Below are 21,468 nucleotides of genomic sequence, written 5' to 3' on the forward strand. Positions count from 1 at the left end.
TGGAAAAATGCCAGTGTGAAATACATTTGCAAGGCAATAGGGATAAAACAAGGGAATAGAGCTGACTGGGTCATTTCACACAATGCGGGTTTGGAACTGATATCAGGGATGGCCTCTTATGACATTGTGGTAAACATTTTTATTGAATAAGCCTACACAAGTGGAATATTGATGAGAATATTCTCCCAGGAGGGGGGAGAAGATGGTGGTGCGACGGCAGCGCACGCGGCCACTTCGGCGATGAATATCTGTTATCTGTCAAGTAGGGGACCGTGCACAATCCTGATTTGATGGCAACAGACGTGAGAGCACAGTGGAACATCAGGAAAACTTCTGAAAAGCCGCTTTGCTGCCACTACTACTGTGTGGTAACCAGAATCTCCGGAGCTGAAAGCCCCGAAATCCTCGGCTTTGCGTGCTTCAGCAGCCGGGGAAAGATCGAAGGTGCTCAGCAGAGGATGGCGCTCAGGAGGTGGTATCGGAGAGGCTGCTCGGAAGCTCGGAGTTTTCAGATGGATGGACTCAGGGTCGGCTGCTTCCAAGGTATCGGCAAGTTGACGGTGCCTGGAGGTTTATGGCAGGGAGTTTCTCCCTTTTGCCGCCGCTATCGGGGACTCGGGAGTCGATCGACAAGGGACTTCGAGGCTTTTTTTTTTAAACTGTGCCCATGGTCTGTTCTTTATCAAATTATGGTATTGCTTTGCACTGCTGTAACTATATGTTATAATTATGTGATTCTGTCAGTGTTAGTCTTTGGTCTGTCCTGTTTTCTGTGATATCACTCCGGAGAAACATTGTATCATTTCTTAATGCATGTATGTATTTCTAAATGACAATAAAAGAGGACTGAGTGTTCTCATAATCTAATCTAATCCTCAACATTTGAGGGTATTACAATTTCTTAATGATTTTTTCTATACCTAGCTCCCAAGGCATGAGACGTATACAGTACATTAGGTTAATGTTTAATAGTAGGTGTTGAATTTTGCCTTTGCTTAAGTTGCAGTTGATTTATTTATTTATTTATTTTTACAAAGAAGCATCACATTCATAAGAAGTGAACATAGCCACTGACAACCTTCAAAGTATCTACGTACAGGTACATGTTATTACAATCTCCATTTCCACAGATCATTTAAAAGATGAACAGAAACCAGTTTGATTGAGTGACTATTCCAATTACCTTCCGAACTCCGGGTGGTGGGACTGTGAAGGCTGCAGCTTGATCTTGTGATGAAAGGATAGAGTGCAAAGCAATCACTTTGTACCTACAAATTTAGCAACATAAAACTTAAATTACTTGTTGGTATCATCTAAAAATAAACAAAAATGAGATAAGCAAAAATAGCATCGTTTATTCAAGGGAAGGGAATGAATAAGGAAAGATAATGATAATCAATGATAACCCATCAAGTTCACCCTAAAAACCAACATCTGTTCATTTTCTCTAAAGACCACCCATTCTTCCAAATTCCACACAGCCTTGCCACACTAGAAATTATATACTACTCACACTCATTACTTGTATTCTGCCAAATTAAAATCACATAGCAATGCAAAATGCTTGGAGATACACGAAACTACAGATGCTGAAATCCGAAGCAAAAAACAAAATGTTGCACAGCAGGTGAGCAGCATCCTTGTGGAGGGGAGGGTTGCTGATAGGTTCTTGTGCATCATTTCTCCCAGCCCACTCCACAAATGCTGCTCACCCACGACTTCTCCCTGCAGTTTGCATTTTTTTTGCTTAAAATGCATGAAGCTTTGCAATAACTTGCAAAAAGGAATCTAGAAAATAACTGCAGGGTGTTGCATATCAACTGGAAAATTGAAAACGTAATTGTCAACAGAAATCAAAACCTTGAAAGACAACATGCAAAAAAGCATCCTTGGTTGTAAATCCAAAGCAAATACAGAAAGTGCTGGAAGGACTCTGAGTTATTTGACTCGCTGGGTACTTCCAGCATTTTCTACTTGTTTCTTTCTTCCCCATCACCTGTAGTTATTTTCTTCAAGATAACGAAGCCAACTTTATTAGCCTAGTGAAACCCAGAAGGTAATCTTAGAACCTAGAAACTGTATAATTAACTAGTTGATGTGATTAAGTACTTTTATAAAAATGCACAGATGTAGAGCAAGAAGGTTGGAAGTAGATAGTTAAGGTTGTGCTAATGCTTTTGGTAAAATAATCAGAACAAACATTAGAACATCATATTCAATTTCAGTCATAATGACAAAAAGAAAGCAACAAAAATCTGTAAAATTTTATGTTGAATGCCCTTTCCAATGTTCTCAACAAATAATGCAGAAAGAACTCCAGCATAGTACTGAGGATGTACAGCAATATCACTTGATCAAACTTTCCTTTAAAATGAACAAAAATTGTCTTATAACACACGTTAAATAATAGAATGGAACTTCTCTCAAGAACCTGTAAAATACTGTAAGTTATTTTGCAAGGAATATTTTGAAAGATCCAAGGTGTGACTCATATACATGTGTATATTGGTAAATCTTCCCAGACTGTATGTCATTTCAACTAACATGTTGCCTGGAATGCTGGATTCTTAACCACCCCATTAGATGGAGAACTTCTTGAGGTAGGGTTCAACCCTCAGGCCTCTCCCACCATTACTGTGCCTGAATTTCTTTTGGCTCTACTGAAATCAGGATTTTAAATAAGGACTTCTACTGATGCTGTGACATTATTTGAGCGGCACCAGAACAAGAGAGTGAGTAATCTAGAGCAAATTAGGAGCTAAGGGGAATAGGAGAATGACCCAGTGAGTTCTGGCATCCCTTTCTGTAACACACCCACTTTTCTTTCTTTTTTCTCTCTCTCTCTCTCTCACTCACTCCAATTTCTCTTCTCTTAATTGTGGTCTGGTCTGCCCATCTGGAACAGCACAGCAGTGCAGCTAGTAGAGCCACTACCTCATAGTGCTAGAAATCTGGGTTCAGTCCTGTCCTTCGACGCTGTCTAGGTGGAGTTTGAACATCCCCTAGTTTCTTCTCATATTTTAAGGACTTGCTAGATTGGTAGGCTATTTGATCACTATAAATTGATTCTATTGATTCTATAAATTGACTGGCAATATCTAGGGTGAGCTGAAAAGACTGTGTGAGGAATTTTAAAAAGTGTGATTAATGTAAATAAGTAGTTGATGGTCAGTGTGGTCTCTGTGACATGATAGGCTTGCTTCCATGCTGTATGTCTGATTCCTTTCTGTTCTCCCCTTGCAGTTTTTAGCACACAATGCCCCTGGGGATCTACCCAGGGCCTGTGGTGCTTACCTATCCTACTTGTTGAAAAAGCACACAAGCATTCAAGTTTCAAGCTTTTCAAATCTGAGCACAAAAACTTAAACTGAACTGTGTATATCCACAAAGTCGGCAGCTTTCAGTCAAGTGGGCGAAAAAAGAAGTATCGGCAAAGATGCTGTCAATTTTCCCTAAAATTAAAGTTCCTAAGAGAAAACTGCTGTAACCATTTGAAAGTGATATACTGGGATTTTACGGCATTTTTTTCTTAATCAACACATTACAATCATTACAGAAGCAGGATGCTAGAATCACTCAGCAAATTAAGCAGTATTAATGGGGAGAAAAACAAACTATGTTTTTGGTCAAGGACCTTTCATTACAAATAGAAAACAGAGTACGGGAGCATTTTACATTATAGGGAGGGGAAGTGAAGAGAAAGAAGGGACTTTTTGTGAAAGGGTGCAGGGCAAAGATGTCAAGTAATACTTTAATTACTCCAATTAATAATGGCTGGTCACCTAACACATCCAATAAAGGCATATATTCTGATGGTCTGCTAAAGAGAATTTATTTTAAATAGCAATTATCATGTTAAGCAACCAGATGAGACACAAGTAGATCTCAAGTGGCAGTGGGCTGGCAAACGCTTATATCCCTAACATATATATGCACAGACCAATGTGTTGTATATTGTGCCTGGCAACTATTATTATGGATATAAAGTCAGAAAACCATTTGCAAGGTGGGAATTTCATGAAGAGTCAGATTTTCTCTTCCTGTCTGAAGAAGGGCCTCAGCCCAAAACGTCGACAGTTTTCTCTTTCCATAGATATTGCCTGATCTACTGAGTTCCTCCAGCATTTTGTGTGTTGCTTTGGATTTCAAGTATCTGCAGATTTTCTTGTATCATGGAAATAACCCCAGTTGGACATTTGAATAACAAGAAGCACAAACCATCTTTATGCAGTTCTAGCTAATAAAAACTTCTGTGACCAAAAAAATGGGTATTTCCCCAGATATTGAATACAAACAGACAATAGAAAAAAACTTTACCTTTTCCTATCTTGAAACATTTTGTCTGTAGTTAAAAGGTCAAAAAGATGTTGAATGTGAGCCAGACCGGGTAAGAATACTAATACCGCACCATCAATTGCTCTGTACTGGCTACTTCTTTCTGAAAAGGGAATATCAATCAGTTAACTTCAGTCTTGCATAGCAATTTCCCCCTGCTTTTCTTGCTTTCATTTTCAACATCCCCCATTAGGTCAATATTCATCCCCCTTTTTTCATGGTGTGTCATGATACATCTTGTACACAAAGCTTTCACCTACCTAACCAAGCTCTTTCAACACATCCCCACTGTCTCAATCTACTTGCCCAGAATCTTCCCTTTTGATAAATGCTAACTTCTTCCAGGTCATACAGAAGATCAAAAACACTTCATCTTCACAATATCCTTACTACCTAGATAAGGATTTCTTCCCCTCCTTCAAAAGGCAACATCACACTTTGATTTGAAAGACTTCAGACAACAACTTTGATCTTTTGAATAAAGCTGTGTGGTTATGGGATCCATCTCCCCACTAGACTACTCCAGATGCTTTCTTTCCTAGCCTTTCAATGAGTTGTGCAAAATTATGCAAGGTGTTCCAGAGAAGCTAGATGGACAACTCAGTAGTTTTCTGTATGTTTTGATACTTTTATTTCTTGCTATAACCAAATAATTTATTGAGACACTTTAAGCAAAGCTCCATAATACTCCAGCTAAGATTTGCCACATGCAACCATGCTCTATGGTACATTCTATGTGCTTTTACATACAGTGGCAAGCAATTTATACCCACTTACTAGTATATTGTCTGCAAAATGAATTTAGCATAATTATCAAGTTTATGAAGCTAGGTAAGCCCATACAACTGCTTCCAAATGTTCTTGCCACTGCAACAAAGGAATCATGAATTATTTGATCAACTCTATCTGCACTTAACAGTAACTTTCAACTCAGATTTTTGCAGTAGTTTGAGAATTTTATTGGAGTACCAAATATTAAAATGAATTAGAATGTGTCAGATGTAACCATAACATAAAATGAAAACATTTAAACCTGCACTTGTTTTTTGAACAAAACCAACAATGTTTCACTTCAAGTAAATGTTTTCAGAAATAAAACAAAATGCCGCGCTTGTTCGAGACAAATTGCACAAGAATTGCTTGACCAGTAACATAGATAATAGAAAACATCCAGGCTCAGCAGAAGTAGTTGTTATTTTAGAGGACACAAAATATTTTTTCACTTACCCAAGTGGCTAATCAGCTCCAAGATGAGATCCACATTTATTTTAGTTGGATGCATGCATTGAATAGCATGACGGGTACGAACACTGTACTGTTCAAGCTCAGGTGTCAAATTTTGGCTGGGTATGAGCCCTTTAACAAAATATTCCTGAAAAGGATATTAACAAGGACCAATTAAAAATGCACTGACATTTGAAGGGGAAAGAGAAAACATTTCAGTATTTACAGATACCAAAATTGAAAACTTCATAATTGTGATTTTACATTATATTGTATTTACTTTAAACATTATACACATACATGAACATTTTTCTTACATCAAAACATCAGATAGCCATCTTAATCAAATAAACTAGTCCAGTTGTTCACCTTCTCGATTTGATTTCCATTTGATGCTCAAGCAATCAATGAAGTGGCTGGATCTGACTTAACTTTGCAGGCTTGTTTTCAACAATGCACATCATTGCAGCTTTCCTCATTCATTCAGTTTCAAAGACTGCCCAAACATACACTGGACCGAAATTAAAGAATTCTAAACTTTCTAGTAACCAGTAAAAACTCAAGCTGACAGGTTATTAGTACCCTGCATTCTGAGCATCATCTTGACAAATATAGTTAACTTGCCCAAACTATTCATCTTCTACTACTGTGCATCCAGTAATGTTAAATCAATCATAAATACGACCTGCTTAATTACCCCTCAAAAACAGGAAGATCGTAGCTGATTATTTGTTTGCAAAGAAACTGATTTACACAGGTCAGTATCATCTTTCAAAGTTATTCATGTTTGAAAAGCAATTGTCAACGAGAACAAAAAAATTACCGATAATTTCTCCATTCTGTGGGGAGATTCACAAGATAAATGGCAAGGTACTATTTTCTCCAGTTAAAATCTAGAACAAGAAGATAGCCACATGGCTGAACAAAGTTCTGTTTTGCACTCATTTTCAGATTTCTATCAGCATTCAGCAAAATGAATAAAATATATAACTGACATGGAAATAATTCCCTATATGTAACCATCTTCAAGAAAGGAAACATGGTGAACTGCTATAACTGGAGAGTGGTTACCTTGCCATCCACCACTGTAAAAGTAATTGTCAGGGTCCACTTCAACCAAACCTATTCAAGGACTTATTCAACTTTATGCAAGTCCTCGACTCCAACAATTAAGAAGGACTGTGGAGCATTTTCTTTGTTTCACTACCAACAGAAATGATCTCCTTATATTTTCTCCATGACAGCATTTAACCATGATGCTTGTGTATTTAATATTTCAGTAATATTCAAGTGAAATTGTAAAGATTATTTGATTAAGCATTCTGTTGGTTAAATAATTCATTATGGGCTTTATATATAAGTACGTAAAAGGCATATGTCATCACGCCACAATGTAAGATGCGCGCATCTCACTAAAAGTAAAACAAAGTACAGTTATTCCTGACTCGAGTAAATTTTAGCGATGACTACTGTCAGAACAAAGCCATACCCAACATTCTTCTCGATCAATCTCACTACAATATTGCTCTTCACATCAAACAAAACTTCTCTGAGAATGGTTCTACTCCAGATTTAACCTGCCAGCAACTACAATCCAAAACCAAGATCTGCAGACCCTTAGCAGTCAGACTGCAGTAAGCAAACAATCAGCCCTGATGAAGGGTCTTGGCCCAAATCATAACTGTTCATTTGCCTCTATAAATGCTGCCTGACCAGCTGAGTTCCTCCAGCATTGTGTGTGTGTCTGTGTGGGTCTGGTAAGCAAATGATGCTTGTGCTGTAAACACAGAGGCAGAATCCCAAAACATAATCAACTCATTCTTTGACAGGAAGGGTATTACACTCAACATCTGCAAGATCAAGGTCCTCTACCAATCTCAAGAAAGAGAAAATCAGCAGATGCTGTAAATCCAAGCAACACACACAAAATGCTGGAGGAACTCAGAGGCCAGGCAGCATCTATAGGAAAAAAAAGTACAGTCAATGTTTTGGGCTGAGACACTTCAGCAGAACTGGAGAAAAAAAGATGAGAAATAGATTTAAAAGGTGGGGGATGGGAGAGAGAAACAAGGTGATAGGTGAAATCAGGAGGGGTGAAGTAAAGAGCTGGGAAGTTGTCCAGTGAAAGAGTTACAGGGCTTCAGAAGGGGCTTGAGAAGGGGGAGTCCGATAGGAGAGAACAGAAGGCCATGGAAGAAAGGTGGGGGGGGGGGTAAAAGGAGCACCTGAGGGAGGCAATGGGCAGACAAAGAGATAAGGTGAGAAAGGGAAAAGGGGATGGAGAATGGTGAAGGGTGGGGGACCATTACTGGAAATTCGAGAAATCAATGTTCATGCCATCAGGTTGGAGGCTACCCAGATGGAATAAAGGGCAGTGTTCCTCCAATGTGAGTGTGGCCTTATTGTGACAGTAGAGGAGGCCACGGATTGACATATCGGAATGGAATGGGAAGTGGAATTAAAATGGGTGGCCACTGAGCGATCCTGCTTCTTCCAGTGGATGGAGTGTAGGTGCTCGGCAAAAAGATTTCCCAATCTATGTTGGGTCTCACCGATATACAGGAGGCCACGCTGGGAGCACCAGACACAGTACATGACCCCAACAGACTCACAAGTGAAGTGCTGCCTCACCTGGAAGGGCTGTTTTAGGCACTGAATGGCAGTGAGGGAGGTGATGTAGGGGCAGATGTAGCACTTGTTCCACTTGCAAGGATAAGAAGGATAAGTGCGAGGAGGGAGATCAGTGGGGAGGGACGAATGGGAAAGGGAGTCACGTAGAGAGCAATCCCTGCGGAAAGCAGAAAGTGAGCGGAGGTAGGGGAGAGGGGAAGGCAGATATTGATGATAAAATTCACATTCTTTCAATGTGCCAGCACCACCTTTGCCAATTGAGGAAGACTACTGAAGACCTGGCACAGAACTCATGATCCCTACCCTTGTTGAAAAAAAGGTAGTAGGGATAGTCTGGGTAACTACAGACCAGTGAGTCTTATGTCTGTGGAGGGAAAGCTGTTAGAAAAGATTCTTAGAGACAGGATCTATGGGCATTTAGAGAATCATGGTCTGATCAGGGACAGCGAGCATGGCTTTGTGAAGGGCAGATCGTGTCTGACAAGCCTGATAGAGTTCTTTGAGGTGGTGACCAGGCATATAGATGAGGGTAGTGCAGTGGATGTGACCTACATAGATTTTAGTAAGGCATCTGACAAGGTTCCACATGGTAGGCTTATTCAGAAAGTTAGAAGGCACAGGATCCAGGGAAGTTTGGCCAGGTGGATTCAGAATTGGCTTGCCTGCAGAAGGCAGAGGGTCGTGGTGGAGGGAGTACATTCAGATTGGAGGGTTGTGACTAGTGGTGTCCTACAAGCATCGGTTCTGGGGCCTCTACTTTTCATGATTTTTATTAACGACCTGGATGTGGGGTAGAAGGGTGGGTTGGCAAGTTTGCAGACAATGTTTGTGGATAGTGTAGAGGATTGTCAAAGATTGCAGAGACACATTGATAGGATGCAAAAGTGGGCTGAGAAGTGGCAGATGGAGTTCAACCTGGAGAAGTGTGAGGTGGTACACTTTGGAAGGACAAACTCCAAGGCAGAGTACAAAGTAAATGGCAGGATACTTGGTAGTGTGGAGGAGCAGAGGGATCTGGGGGTACATGTCCACAGATCCCTGAAAGTTGCCTCACAGGTAGATAGGGTAGTTAAGAAAGCTTATGGGGTGTTAGCTTTCATAAGTCAAGGGATAGTGTTTAAGAGTCGCAAGGTAATGACGCAGCTCTATAAAACTCTGGTTAGGTCACACTTGGAGGACTGTGTCCAGTTCTGGTCGCCTCACTATAGGAAGGATGTGGAAGCATTGGAAAGGGTACAGAGGAGATTGACCAGGATGCTCACACTCACAACACGCTGGAGGAACTCAGCAGGTCGAGCAGCATCCGTGGAAATAAGCAGTCGACGTTCCGGGCCGGAACCCTTCATCAGGACTGTAGGGGGAAGGGGCAGAGGCTCTATAAAGAAGGTGGGGGGGGGGGTCATTCAGGGCCCCAAACAGTACTTCTAAGTGAGGCAACACTTCACTTGTGAGTCTGTTAGGGTCATCTATTGCATCCAGTGCTCCCGGTGCGGCCTCCTCTACATCGGTGAAACCCGACGCAGATTGGGGGACTGCTTCGTCGAGCACCTCTGCTCCGTCCGCCAAAACATACAGGATCTCCCAGTAGCCACCCACTTCAACTCTGCTTCCCACTCCCATTCAGATATGTCCATACATGGCCTCCTCTATTGCCATGATGAGGCTAAACTCAGATTGGAGGAGCAACACCTCATATACTGTCTCAGTAGTCTCCAGCCCCTTGGTATGAACATAGAATTCTCCAACTTCCAGTAATTCCCTCCCCCTCCCTTCCCCTATCCCTATGTCACTCTGCCCCCTCCCCAGTTGCCTACCACCTCCCTCATGGTTCCGTCTCCTTCTACTACCCATTGTGTTTTCCCCTATTCTTTCTTCACCTTTCCTGCCTATCACCTCCCTGCTTCCCTCCCCCCCCTTTATCTTTCCCCTTACTGGTTTTTCACCTGGAACCTACCAGCCTTCTCCTTCCCACCCTCCCCCCACCTTCTTTATAGGGCCTCTGCCCCTTCCCTCTTCAGTCCTGACGAAGGGTTCCAGCTCGAAACGTCGACTGCTCGTTTCCACGGATGCTGCCCGACCTGCTGAGTTCCTCCAGCGTGTTGTGAGTGTTGCTTTGACCCCAGCATCTGCAGATTATTTTGTGTTTACCAGGATGCTGCCTGGTTAGAGTGTATGCATTATGATCAGAGATTAAGGGAGCTAGGGCTTTACTCTTTGGAGAGAAGGAGGGTGAGAGGAGACATGATAGAGGTATACAAGATATTAACAGGAATAGATAGAGTGGACAGCCAGCGCTTCTTCCCCAGGGCACCACTGCTCAATACAAGAGGACATGGTTTTAAGGTAAGGGGTGGGAAGTTCAAGGGGGATATTAGAGGAAGGTTTTTTACTCAGAGAGTGGTTGGTACGTGGAATGCACTGCCTGAGTCAGTGGTGGAGGCAGATACACTAGTGAAGTTTAAGAGACCACTAGACAGGTATATGGAGGAATTTAAGGTGGGGGGTTATACGGGAGGTAGGGTTTAAGGGTCGGCACAACATTGTGGGCTGAAGGGCCTGTACTGTGCTGTACTATTCTATATACCCTTCTACATGTTTTTGAAACTTGGACTACAATTCCACAAGCACCACAAGCCAATAGCGGTCTCCCCTTCCTCACCATAACCCTCTGTACTGAGACCCTACTTATTCTTAATGCTTCAGTTGGATGGGTCATTTTGTTCATATGCCTGGCTACCAAAACAGTCACTTTATTCCAAGCTTAATGGTGGAAGGAGATGGCTGGGGGTGGGGGGAACATCAGGGAAAATGATTCAGAGCTTCTTTGAGAAAGTGCAACATTCGCACTGATACCTGTGAACCTTGATGTATTCTAGATTTTAATGTGATCCTTGTTGTCAAGCAGAAAGGGGATATTCTTTCAGGGGCTTGCAGCAGTCAGATTTCTGGCACTGTAATGAGCTCTGAGAATCAGAGGGAAATGGTGTACTCAGACAGGGCAATAGTGATAGGAGCCTCAGTAGTGACAGAGGCAGACAAGAGACCATATGGTTCAGAAGAGTTGCCAGGATTCTGTATTTATCACTTGGGTGCCTGGGTCAAGGATGTCTCCAAGTACTGCAGCAAATTCTTAAGGACAGTAAACAACTAGAGGTCATTGTACACATTAGTACGAACAACACAAGTAGAACAAGGGATGAAGTCCTACAGAATGAGTATAGGGAGATAGGTAAAAAATTAAAATGCAGGGCCGGGAGTAGTGATCTCCTGATCACCCCAGTGCCACATGCTAGTGAGCCAGGGAACAGGAAGATAGGCCAGGCCGAAGAACTGGCAGGTTCTTGGATCATTGGGATCTCTTTTGGGGTAGAGGTGACCTGTACAAGAGGGACAGTTGCATTTGAACTAGAGGGGACCAATATCCTAGCAGGGAAATTTGCTTTTGCCATCTGGGAGGGTTTAAACTATATTGCTAGGTTGTGGGACTTGACTGCTTCATTCTTACTAGCCTCTTCCATGCTGCATTATTCTAAGACTTCGTAAAAGGCAGAAGAAATTCACCATGTCAAAAACGACACACTTGTCTGTCCAATTACCCTCTTCCTGTCTCATCTGAGGAAGTAGTAAAGAGTTCCAATGTTCACCACATTAACGTGTCAGAACGTGGACGCACAGTGCTGCCTAAGAAGAAGATAACTCTGTATCATTAACTATTTCAAGTTTTAGAATACAGCTTCAGGCGATAATGAACACCATATACTCCAACAGTTATAAGTAATTTAAGAATAACCTGATGCTGATATGTTCTTCCTCCTTTGTCAGTAACAGTCAAATTAATTTCTTCCTCCTCCTCAGAAAATGGCTGATAATATTCAGAATCCTTTTCCAAAACATAGCCAGTCGCTTCTATCACATCTTCCAAATGTAAAACCTGTATACAATTGTGGACGAAAATTTAAAGTTTATCTAAATTTAAAGAGCAGTAAATTTTCTTAAGGAGTCTTCTGTTCTCAATATTTATTGCTTATTTAATTATTATTACAGGTCGACCTTCACTAATCCAACTACCTGTAATCCAGTTCCTTCGATAATCCGGCACTGATTATACTTAATGTGATCCTTATGTAATTCGGCATTTTCACTAATCCGGCACTCCTCAGGTCCCAATGGTGCCGGATTAGTGAAGGTTGACCTGTATTTTTTTCTTTCTTTTGTTTTTGAAGTTTGTTGTCTTTTGTACATTGGTTGTTTATCATCCTGTTGAGTACAGTCTTTTATGGATTCTATATTTCTTGGATTTACTATGTATGCCCACAAGAAAATGAATCCCAGGGGTATATATGGTGATACACACACAAACATTTTTTTTTATATATATATATATATATATATATATATATATAAATATATATACACACACACACATATATATATATATATATATATATATATATATATATATATATACACACACACACACTTTGATAATAAATTTACTATGAAGTTCAAAATGAAATTTAAAACATAATCTAATATATAACAGTTTGTCAAGATAAAAAAATTCACATGGTAAAATAAAGCACCAAATATTCCTCATTCTTACCTGCACTGGATAAATTCTTCCAGGAATATTGATAACAGGGCAATGTCCAAAGTAATTAGCAAATTTATCACTATCGACAGTTGCACTCATCAAAATCAGGTTCAGATTTGAGCGTTTTTGCATTATCTCCTTCAAGATGATCAACAGGAAATCAGACTGAACGCTTCTCTCATGAACCTATAACATATAATAGGATCATCAGGAGATCTGTGGACAGCAGCTGTTTTTGTTTACCAAAAGCCAATTGTAGAAATACACATGACATGACAATACTTTGCAACAAAGCATCCACAAAAAAAATCAATGAACAAAAATTATTAAATGGGAGTACAATACTTACACTATAGACAAAGTATTTGATTCTTTAAATTGTTAAATTGCTCTTTTATCTCAGGCAAAATGACATAGTTTCTTAAAACATTAACTACAATGGAAAACCCAGTACAATTCCCCAAGAATTTGCAGATTTCCAATTATGGAAATATTTGGATTACAGTACTGCTCGCTGGCAATATTTAACAGTGTTGCTCCTACACATCCAAAAATTTTAATGCTATATAAAGAAAAATTAAGAAACCAGATTTGCATTTGCAAATATTTCTTTGGGCTGTTTGCTTACTGCAGTTCAGTTGTTCAGACACATGAATTTTGGCTTGATTATGAATCATTCCTGCAATAAGAATCCCATGTACTTAACTCCCATTTTAATCTGAGTAAGGCAATCTACGCATTTTGTCCTTTACAACATCTCAATAAAGACAGGTTACCAGAGGCTTCACCTTCACAATTTAATTGTTACATAATGTCAATTTTATGTAGATCCATTGCCAATTCAATGTGTAAACCATTTGGGTACTTATCAAATTCACCGCTTCTCACTTCTCAAATAAATATTTTAAAGCCTTGAGTAATTTTCATTTTCAGAGCCAAATATGGTACATGCCTATAAATCATAAGACCATAAGATACAGAACCAGAATTAGGCCATTTGGCCCATCAAGACTGTTCCACCATTTCATCGTGGCTGATTCATTTTCCCTCTCAGCCCCATCTCCTGCCTTCTTCCCATATCTCATCACGACCTGACCAATCAAGAATCTATCAACCTCTGCCTTAAACATACCCAAATGACTTGGGCTCCTGTCGCAACAAATTCCACAGATGCACCACTCTCTGGCTAAAAAGATTCCTCCACATCTCCGTTCTATAAAGATGCTCATCTGAGGCTGTGTCCTCTGGTCCAGGACTCTCCCACCATTTGAAACATCACCTCTCCATATCCACTCTAATGAGGCCTTTCAACATTCGACAGGTCTCAATTAGGTCACCACTCATTCTTCTGAACTCCAGTGAATACAGATCCAGACCTATCAAACAATCCATTCAATCCTGGAATAATTTTTGTGAACCTCCTCTGAAACCTCTTCAGTGTCAGCACATTCTTTCTGAGATAAGGGGGGCCAAAACTGTTCACAATACTCTAAGTGAGGCCTCACCAGTGCCTTATACAGCCTCAACATTACATCCTTGCTTTTATATTATACCAACATTGCATTGGCCTTCCTCAGAACCGACTCAACCTGCAAATTAACCTTTAGGGGATCCTGTATAAGGACTCCCAAGACCCTTTGTACCTCAGATGTGTGAATTTTCTCTCCATTTAGAAAACAGTCTACCCTTTCAGTTCTTCTGCATGACCATACACTTCCCAACACTGCATTCCATCTGGCACTTCTTTGCCCATTCTCCTAATCTGTCCAAGTCTTTCTGTAGCCTCTCTACTTCCTCAAAACTACCTGCCCCTCCACCTATCTTCATATTGTTTGCAAGCTCTGCAACAAAGTCTTCAATTCCATCATCCAAGTCATTGACATTTAACAGTCCCAACACAGACCCCTGTGAAATAACACTAGTCACCAGCGGCCAAACAGAAAAGGCTCCCTTTATTCCTACTCTTCGCCTCCTGCCAATCAGCCACTGCTTTAACCAGGTTTATATCTTACATGTAATAGCATGGGTTCTTAACTTGTTAAGCAGCCTCACGTGTGGCACCTTGCCAAAGACCTTCTGAAAATCCAAGCACACAACATCCACTGATTCTCTTGTTTATCCTGCTTGTTATTTCTTCAAAGAATTCCAACAGATTTCTCAGGCAAGATTTTCACTTAAGGAAACCATGCTGACTACGGTCTAATTTATCATGTGCCTCCAAGAACCTCGAAACCACATCCTTAACAATCGACTCCACCATTTTCCCAATCACTAAGGTCAGGCAATCTAGCCTATAATTTTCTTTCTTCTGCCGCTCTCCCTTCTTGAAGAGTGGAATGACATTTGCAATTTTCCAGTCCCAGGGAACTATGCCAGAATCCAGTGATTCCACTAATGCCTCCTCTTTCAGAACCCCAGGGTGTATACCATCTGACGTAGGTGACATCTACCTTTGGATCTTTCAGTTTCCCAAGGCCCTTTGATCTAGTAATAACAACTTCACACACTTCTGACCCCTGATAGCATCTACATTATGCTGAACATTATTCAATGTTGCTGATGTTGTCATAAATATTCACTGTTCAGGGGCTGGGAGGGATCTTTTTGCCAAGCTCAGTTTTCTATGGAGATCAAAAAGTTGTATTTGAGTAAGTTACACTTCCAACCAATATTCTTTGTTCAGCTTCTTGTCATAAACAGGAGTCAGTCTTCACTTCAGTAATCAGTCTGAAGTTAAAAGGACAGTTTTGCAAACAAACAGCACTGTCTATAGAATACAAATTGCTGGCCCACAGCACAGGGGTGATTGCTCAAGAGATGCAGTATTAGACAATAAGGTTAGGTTAATTAGCTTGTATCAAACCAGCCAACACAGGCCAAGTTATTTAGTTCAAGAAAGCTTGCAGATCAGATTGATAATAGCACATCAAATAACTCATTTGTTAATAGTTGTAAGTTTGTGTACTCAAGAAGTCAGCATTGACAGCATTATTTATTGGTTTCTGCGAACTCAGTCTGCAGAAGCTTTTAGAGCATTTGTGTGAAAAAGTATCTGAAAAAATATGTATGTGAAGTCATCCAAGTGGCAAAAACAGTATAAATGTGAGAGAGCAGTCAGGCACATTAAAAATGGTCTAGAAACAGCAAGAATGACAGAAAGAAAACTGCCTTTGAGTTCTGTGAGGCAGACACTCATACAAAATTTAAGTAGTATCTAAACAAACACTTAACTCACCGAAGTGGGAAGGCTACAAACCAGGTGCCGCTAATGCAATCAGTACACATAGGTACTTGACGGTCAGCATACAGTGGGCCAAAAAGGTCATTTCTAATCTGTATTGCACTACAATTCTTAATTACTTTGAAAACTAGTAAATCCCATGGAGCTGATGAACACCACTCTGAGTTTTGAAAGAAGTGGCTGTACAGACAGTGAATAATCTGGGTATTATTCAGCACCATTCTCTAAATTCTGAGAAAGTGGCCACAGATTGGTTAAGTATGAATGAAAACATGAATGAAAAAAAGGAATAAAGTGGTGGGAGATGGGAGAACACCTGCAGGAGGGATAATGCTTGAATCTATTACAAGAATGTACTGTTAAGGTATAGAAAGAATTACTGAGCAAAGTCCACATGGATTTATCAAAGGAAAAGCACATTGAACTAATGAATTAGAGCTTACTGAGGATGTTGACTATTAGAGTTATTAACAATCAATTGATGTGGTATAGGTAGATTTTCAGGCTGTTAGTAGGTTCACACAGAACAATAATGAAGAAGAGAACACATGGAATTTGGGAGTAATATATTCCTGTGAATTGCATGTTGCCCCTAAAACAGTTGGATATAGTACCTTGAGATTTATTTTCCTGCAGTCATTTACAGGAAAAAAATACAATAGGATTTTATGAAAACATGGACAGACGAAGACTGATAAACACTAAAGTACAAAAGACAAACTGTGCAAATAAGAACAATACTGAGAATACAAGTTGTAAAGAGTCCTTGAAAGTGACCCTGGAGGTCATAAAATCAGTTTAGAGTAATGGTGAATGACACTAGTTCCGTAGCCTGGTGGTGTGGGAATCAAGGCTTCTGTACTTCCTGCCTAATGGTAGTATGGGCATCGGCTGGATGGAGGGGGCATTAGATGATGGATATTTGATACTACTTTGTGGCAGTGCTTCATGTAAATATAATGAATTGCAGGAAGGGCTTTGCCTGTGATGGACTGGGTTATATCCACAACTTTCTGTAGCCTTTTCCGTTCCTGGGCATTGGTGTTTCCATACCAGGCCGTACTGCAAACAGCATAATCTCCACTATACATCTATAGAAGTTGGTCAAAGATTTTGGTAACATTATGGATCTACATCTAAGAAAGTAGAGGCACTGATGTGTCTTCCTTGTGATGACACTTACATGTTGGTTCCAGGAAGATCCTGATATATTGACATCAAGGAATCTCCACCTCTGTTCCTCTAATGAGGACTAACTCATGGATTTCCAGCTTCTTCCTTCTGCAGTAGATAATCAGTTCTTTGGTTTGATGACATTGAGTGAGAGGTTATTGTTGTGGCACCACTCAACCAGATTTTCATTTTTCCTCTGAATAAGGGTCTCCAAAAGATTGGGAGGCTATGACTCATGGGGTATTGCAAATTATTTCATGTGATTTTCCCAAATTTGCTGATGGCGCAAAAGTGGGAATGTGACTGAATGTAAAGAGAGTAAAGAGAATTTCAGCAAGCTGAATGAGTGGTCAACAACATGGTACACAACATGGAAAAATATGAAGTTATTCACTTCAGTAGCAAAAACAGAAATACTGAGTACTTTTTAATTAAAGAGAAATTAGGAAATGTTGATGTACAAAATAACCTTGGTATCCTTGTACACAAGCCATTGAATGTTTCCCTGCAAAACGTAATTAGGAAGGTCAATGGCATGTTGGTCTTTACTGCAAAAGGATTTCAATATATGACCAAAAATGTCTTTATACATCTGCTCAAGATCTTGGTGAAATCCCAGCTGTGGTATTATATACAAATTTTGTCACCTTACCTAAATATGATTCACAATGAAACTCATTTAATATTTAAGTGTTCAAAAATGATAGTTCAGCATCTGGCTCACCCATCAATCTGAAATGTGAACGGGGTACAGACTGTGGACAAGGTGTGTGTCCAGTGATGAAGTTGTCATCACATATCCAATACAGTCCAGACTCCAGTAGTGAATCTTTGGAATTCTCTACCAAAGAATAACTTGGAGACTCTGACATTGATTCCAACTAAAATAGAGACCAGTAGAGCTTACGTGAATCACAGAATATGTCAGGAAAATTATGAGAAAGTAGAAGATCAGTCAATGTTTTGCTGAGTGGCTGAGCAAACTTGCAGAAGGTCTATTCCTGCTACTATCTACGATGTTCTGTGATTTATCTGGACATGAAATTTTTCATCTAAGCTACATCAAAACATACCATAGTACACTTTTATAACCTAGGAACAAGTAAAAAGTTTCAATTGAATTTTTCTAACCTCATCCACAATTACATGGGTCACACTGGTAAGAAGTCCATCTTGTTGTAGTTTCCGCAGCAAGACACCTGTGGTGCAGTATAGAAGTCGACATGATTCTCCAACTTTTGTTTCCAGTCTGATTTGATAACCACAAAGAGAGTTCTACAAATTAAGATAAAGCATATTTTATAAATTGCTTCTTTGCAAGTGTTTGAAATTTATGAATCAACCTCCGAAACTATAAACTCTTTTGAATGCAATCAATTACCATTTCCTACAAAATAACAACCTTCTCTTGATATTCAATACCATTACTGAGTTCCCTCCCATAAAATTCTACTCATAATTTATAAGAACTAAACGAGACCAGTCACGTAAATACTGTGGCTGCAAGAATACATCTGAAGTTGATGACCTGTCTTACTCCTCAAAACTTATTTGCAATAGAGAGAAATTAAGCCTGGATAAGTGGAACTCTGAACATTCACTTTCAGTACATTGGTGCTTGCGTGGATTTTCTACAAAATGAACTCACCCACATTATTTGGACAATACCACCCTTATCTGGGAATGAGAGGCAGGCACATGTAAATATTGCCACCAGCAGGTTTCCCTCTCCACTGTACTCTGAAGATCTCAGTTGCCTCTTCAGGATCTATAACTCATTTCAATAAACTGAAAATCCACAAATAAAGGTTATAAAGCCATATCTCCCCACAATTATCTCAGACTTAATATGATGCCCCATTATTTTGTCATTGTTCTGCTTTGACTCTTGTTTGATCAGCAATGCATTCACATCCATCTTTGATCTTCATAAATTAACATTTCAAAGGGAGCCTCATTTTCTCTGCTAATTTGAGATAATGCATTCTTCAACGAATAGTGCTGGGCCAACAAGATTAAGCCCTCTGAATTTAGAGTTTATGATATTTCCCATGTTTAACTCTTCTATTTTGCTTCTGATTGTTGATTTTATTTTGAAATTCTCTTATGTTTCTAGGTACCTGTTTCACCACCAGTCCACATACTGCAGTTAGCTTACTTGTCAAGACTTAATCTGAAAAATGTATGTGATGCCTAAAATCAACTTAAGAGTTAGAAACACTAAGAGCCACTTGGCCTATATATCCATATTGAGTCTACTAACCAGTACTGAAGGCCAATTAGATTAGATTTTTCATCCAGCTGTCATCCCAAACCAAACAATCTGGAAATTAATCATTAATTTATTGACCTTATTGTTAGTTCCTTCAGTGATGGCATAATCACAAAAGAAGGGCTTAAGGCTGGTTTTTAAAATGATGCCTCTATTCCTCTCCAAACTATATATCTTACTTTTCCTCCAGGGCCATCTTCACAACCAAGCTCCTCGCAAACTCTTGTTGCCAAACTCACTGCTGAAATCCTTCGAGGCTGAGTACAAACAATATTGCATTTAGGATTTGCACTTGACAGTAAATCTTCCAAGAGGAACTGAGGTATTTGAGTGCTTTTTCCACTGCCAGTTTCACCTGCCACAACTACTACTCTATGTTTTCGCAGGGTTTCAATAATTCGCATTTTGTGTTGAAATACAGGTAGGAACTGTCTATCTTTTAAATGTTTTTGAAACTTGCTGGAACTCTGCAAATTTTTAAAAATAGTCTTCGCTGAATCTAAATTAACTGGCTTCTGTTTATCAAAAGATAAGCTTTGGAAGTCATCTTCAGTTATCAAATTCTCCCAGGAGTCTTCTGGATCCTCTGCTGTCATAGAAACACAAGTAGTTGGCTGCTGTTTTAATGTGTTTAACAGTCTGCTGATAAATTGTTCACGTGGCTTATTTTTTTCTATCCTTTTCTTCTCAGTTTTCTGCTTTTCAGCTTCACTCCATTCAATCCACACATCCCGATATGTAGGTGGAAGCAACTGATGTACAGCCTAAAATATTTAAATAAATACTGTTAAATTTGAAGCATAAATACATGCAAAAATTATCTTACTTAGGCATGAATGACATCCTCTGAAGTTCTTGACAATCAGTATATGATGTCATTTCCTTCGTGATTATTCAATCAAAATTCTGAAATGCCATGCATAAAATCACAATGGACACATTAAAAATATAAGGGACTAGAAAGTTCCTTCACTTCTTTTCTAAAAAAAACAAATGTAATCTGATCAACACCACTCACATGTTAATTATTAACTGTCGCAATGTTTAATTAAGAGCCATAATCTGTGAGCAGCGTTTAAATAAATAATTCTGAAGTTAGTTCAGTGAAAAGAATTGATGTGTTTACAGGAGGCAGTGACTATAAAATCTATAAATAAAGAAGTTAAGCAATTAAGTTGAAGTCTAACTGAAAAAAGCACAGGGAAGTGCATTCATGATTCACTATAGTCAGTTTAATTTTTGGATAAAGATTTTTCTCCTTAATACTCCTGATGATTGGTCATTGTAAATGCCTATTTTGTGCTGTTTCTCAATAAATAAAGCATAAATAAGTCATTGCTTTATCAAACATCCACGTACATCTTTCAAAATATTATTACAGAAATCACAGGAGATAACATTTTGATTATCTCTGTTTTTACAACTTCATGTCCCAAAGGTGCCAATGCTATTGGTGCTGCAAGTTGTAATCCTTCTTAAAGCATAAAAATATGCTGCTTTCTGAATTAATTCAGTATCAGATACATAATTAATGCACATTTAATATTTGATCTTACCTGTCCTCTTACTAAATGCCAAAGAGCCAATGTAGATGCCAGATGTTGGGCTTGCATGCTATCTTCTGTGAGAATTGTGGGACATACTTCTAGTATCCCATCTTTCTGTCTGTTTACTCTTACACTGAATAAAAACAACACGTAACAGCAGGTTAATGCCAGAGCATTCTAATGTTAAACTTTTAGCTCATCACAAAAACATTTGCAAAGAATAATGCTGAGAAAGGATTTCAAAGGATATGACCACATTAATGGAATTAGCCAATAGATATACCAAGAAACAAACAGCAGGCTTGCATTTCCAACCAGGCTCATACTCCACAGAAACACTTCTGTTCTTTTTTCATCATGAAGCAACTTGGGCAGATTTTTCTAAAGATAACTCAGACTAAACAGCTTGGTAAAGCAATGGCCTCTAATGGATTGAGGCCATTGATGGAAT

General features: G+C 39.4%; 1 protein-coding gene across 5 annotated transcripts in view; it reads right to left on the reverse strand.

The window, feature by feature from the left end:
* Positions 1-21,468, reverse strand: part of dhx29 (DEAH (Asp-Glu-Ala-His) box polypeptide 29) — an 87,550-nt gene that overhangs the window by 46,562 nt on the left and 19,520 nt on the right. For all 5 annotated transcript variants that reach the window (XR_011885340.1, XM_072252516.1, XM_072252517.1 and 2 more), the window contains 8 exons: positions 21,027-21,150; positions 19,650-20,234; positions 18,330-18,473; positions 12,794-12,970; positions 11,981-12,121; positions 5,563-5,707; positions 4,318-4,438; positions 1,184-1,268 (listed from right to left, as the gene is read on the reverse strand). Coding sequence is in view for 4 of the 5 variants with exons in the window: in XM_072252516.1 (XP_072108617.1) it covers positions 1,184-1,268; positions 4,318-4,438; positions 5,563-5,707; positions 11,981-12,121; positions 12,794-12,970; positions 18,330-18,473; positions 19,650-20,234; positions 21,027-21,150 (1,522 nt within the window). In the remaining variant the exon portion in view is untranslated. The remainder of the gene's footprint in view (positions 1-1,183; positions 1,269-4,317; positions 4,439-5,562; positions 5,708-11,980; positions 12,122-12,793; positions 12,971-18,329; positions 18,474-19,649; positions 20,235-21,026; positions 21,151-21,468) is intronic.

This window comes from Mobula birostris, chromosome 3 (genome assembly GCF_030028105.1).
Source record: "Mobula birostris isolate sMobBir1 chromosome 3, sMobBir1.hap1, whole genome shotgun sequence".
NCBI lineage: Eukaryota > Metazoa > Chordata > Chondrichthyes > Myliobatiformes > Myliobatidae > Mobula > Mobula birostris.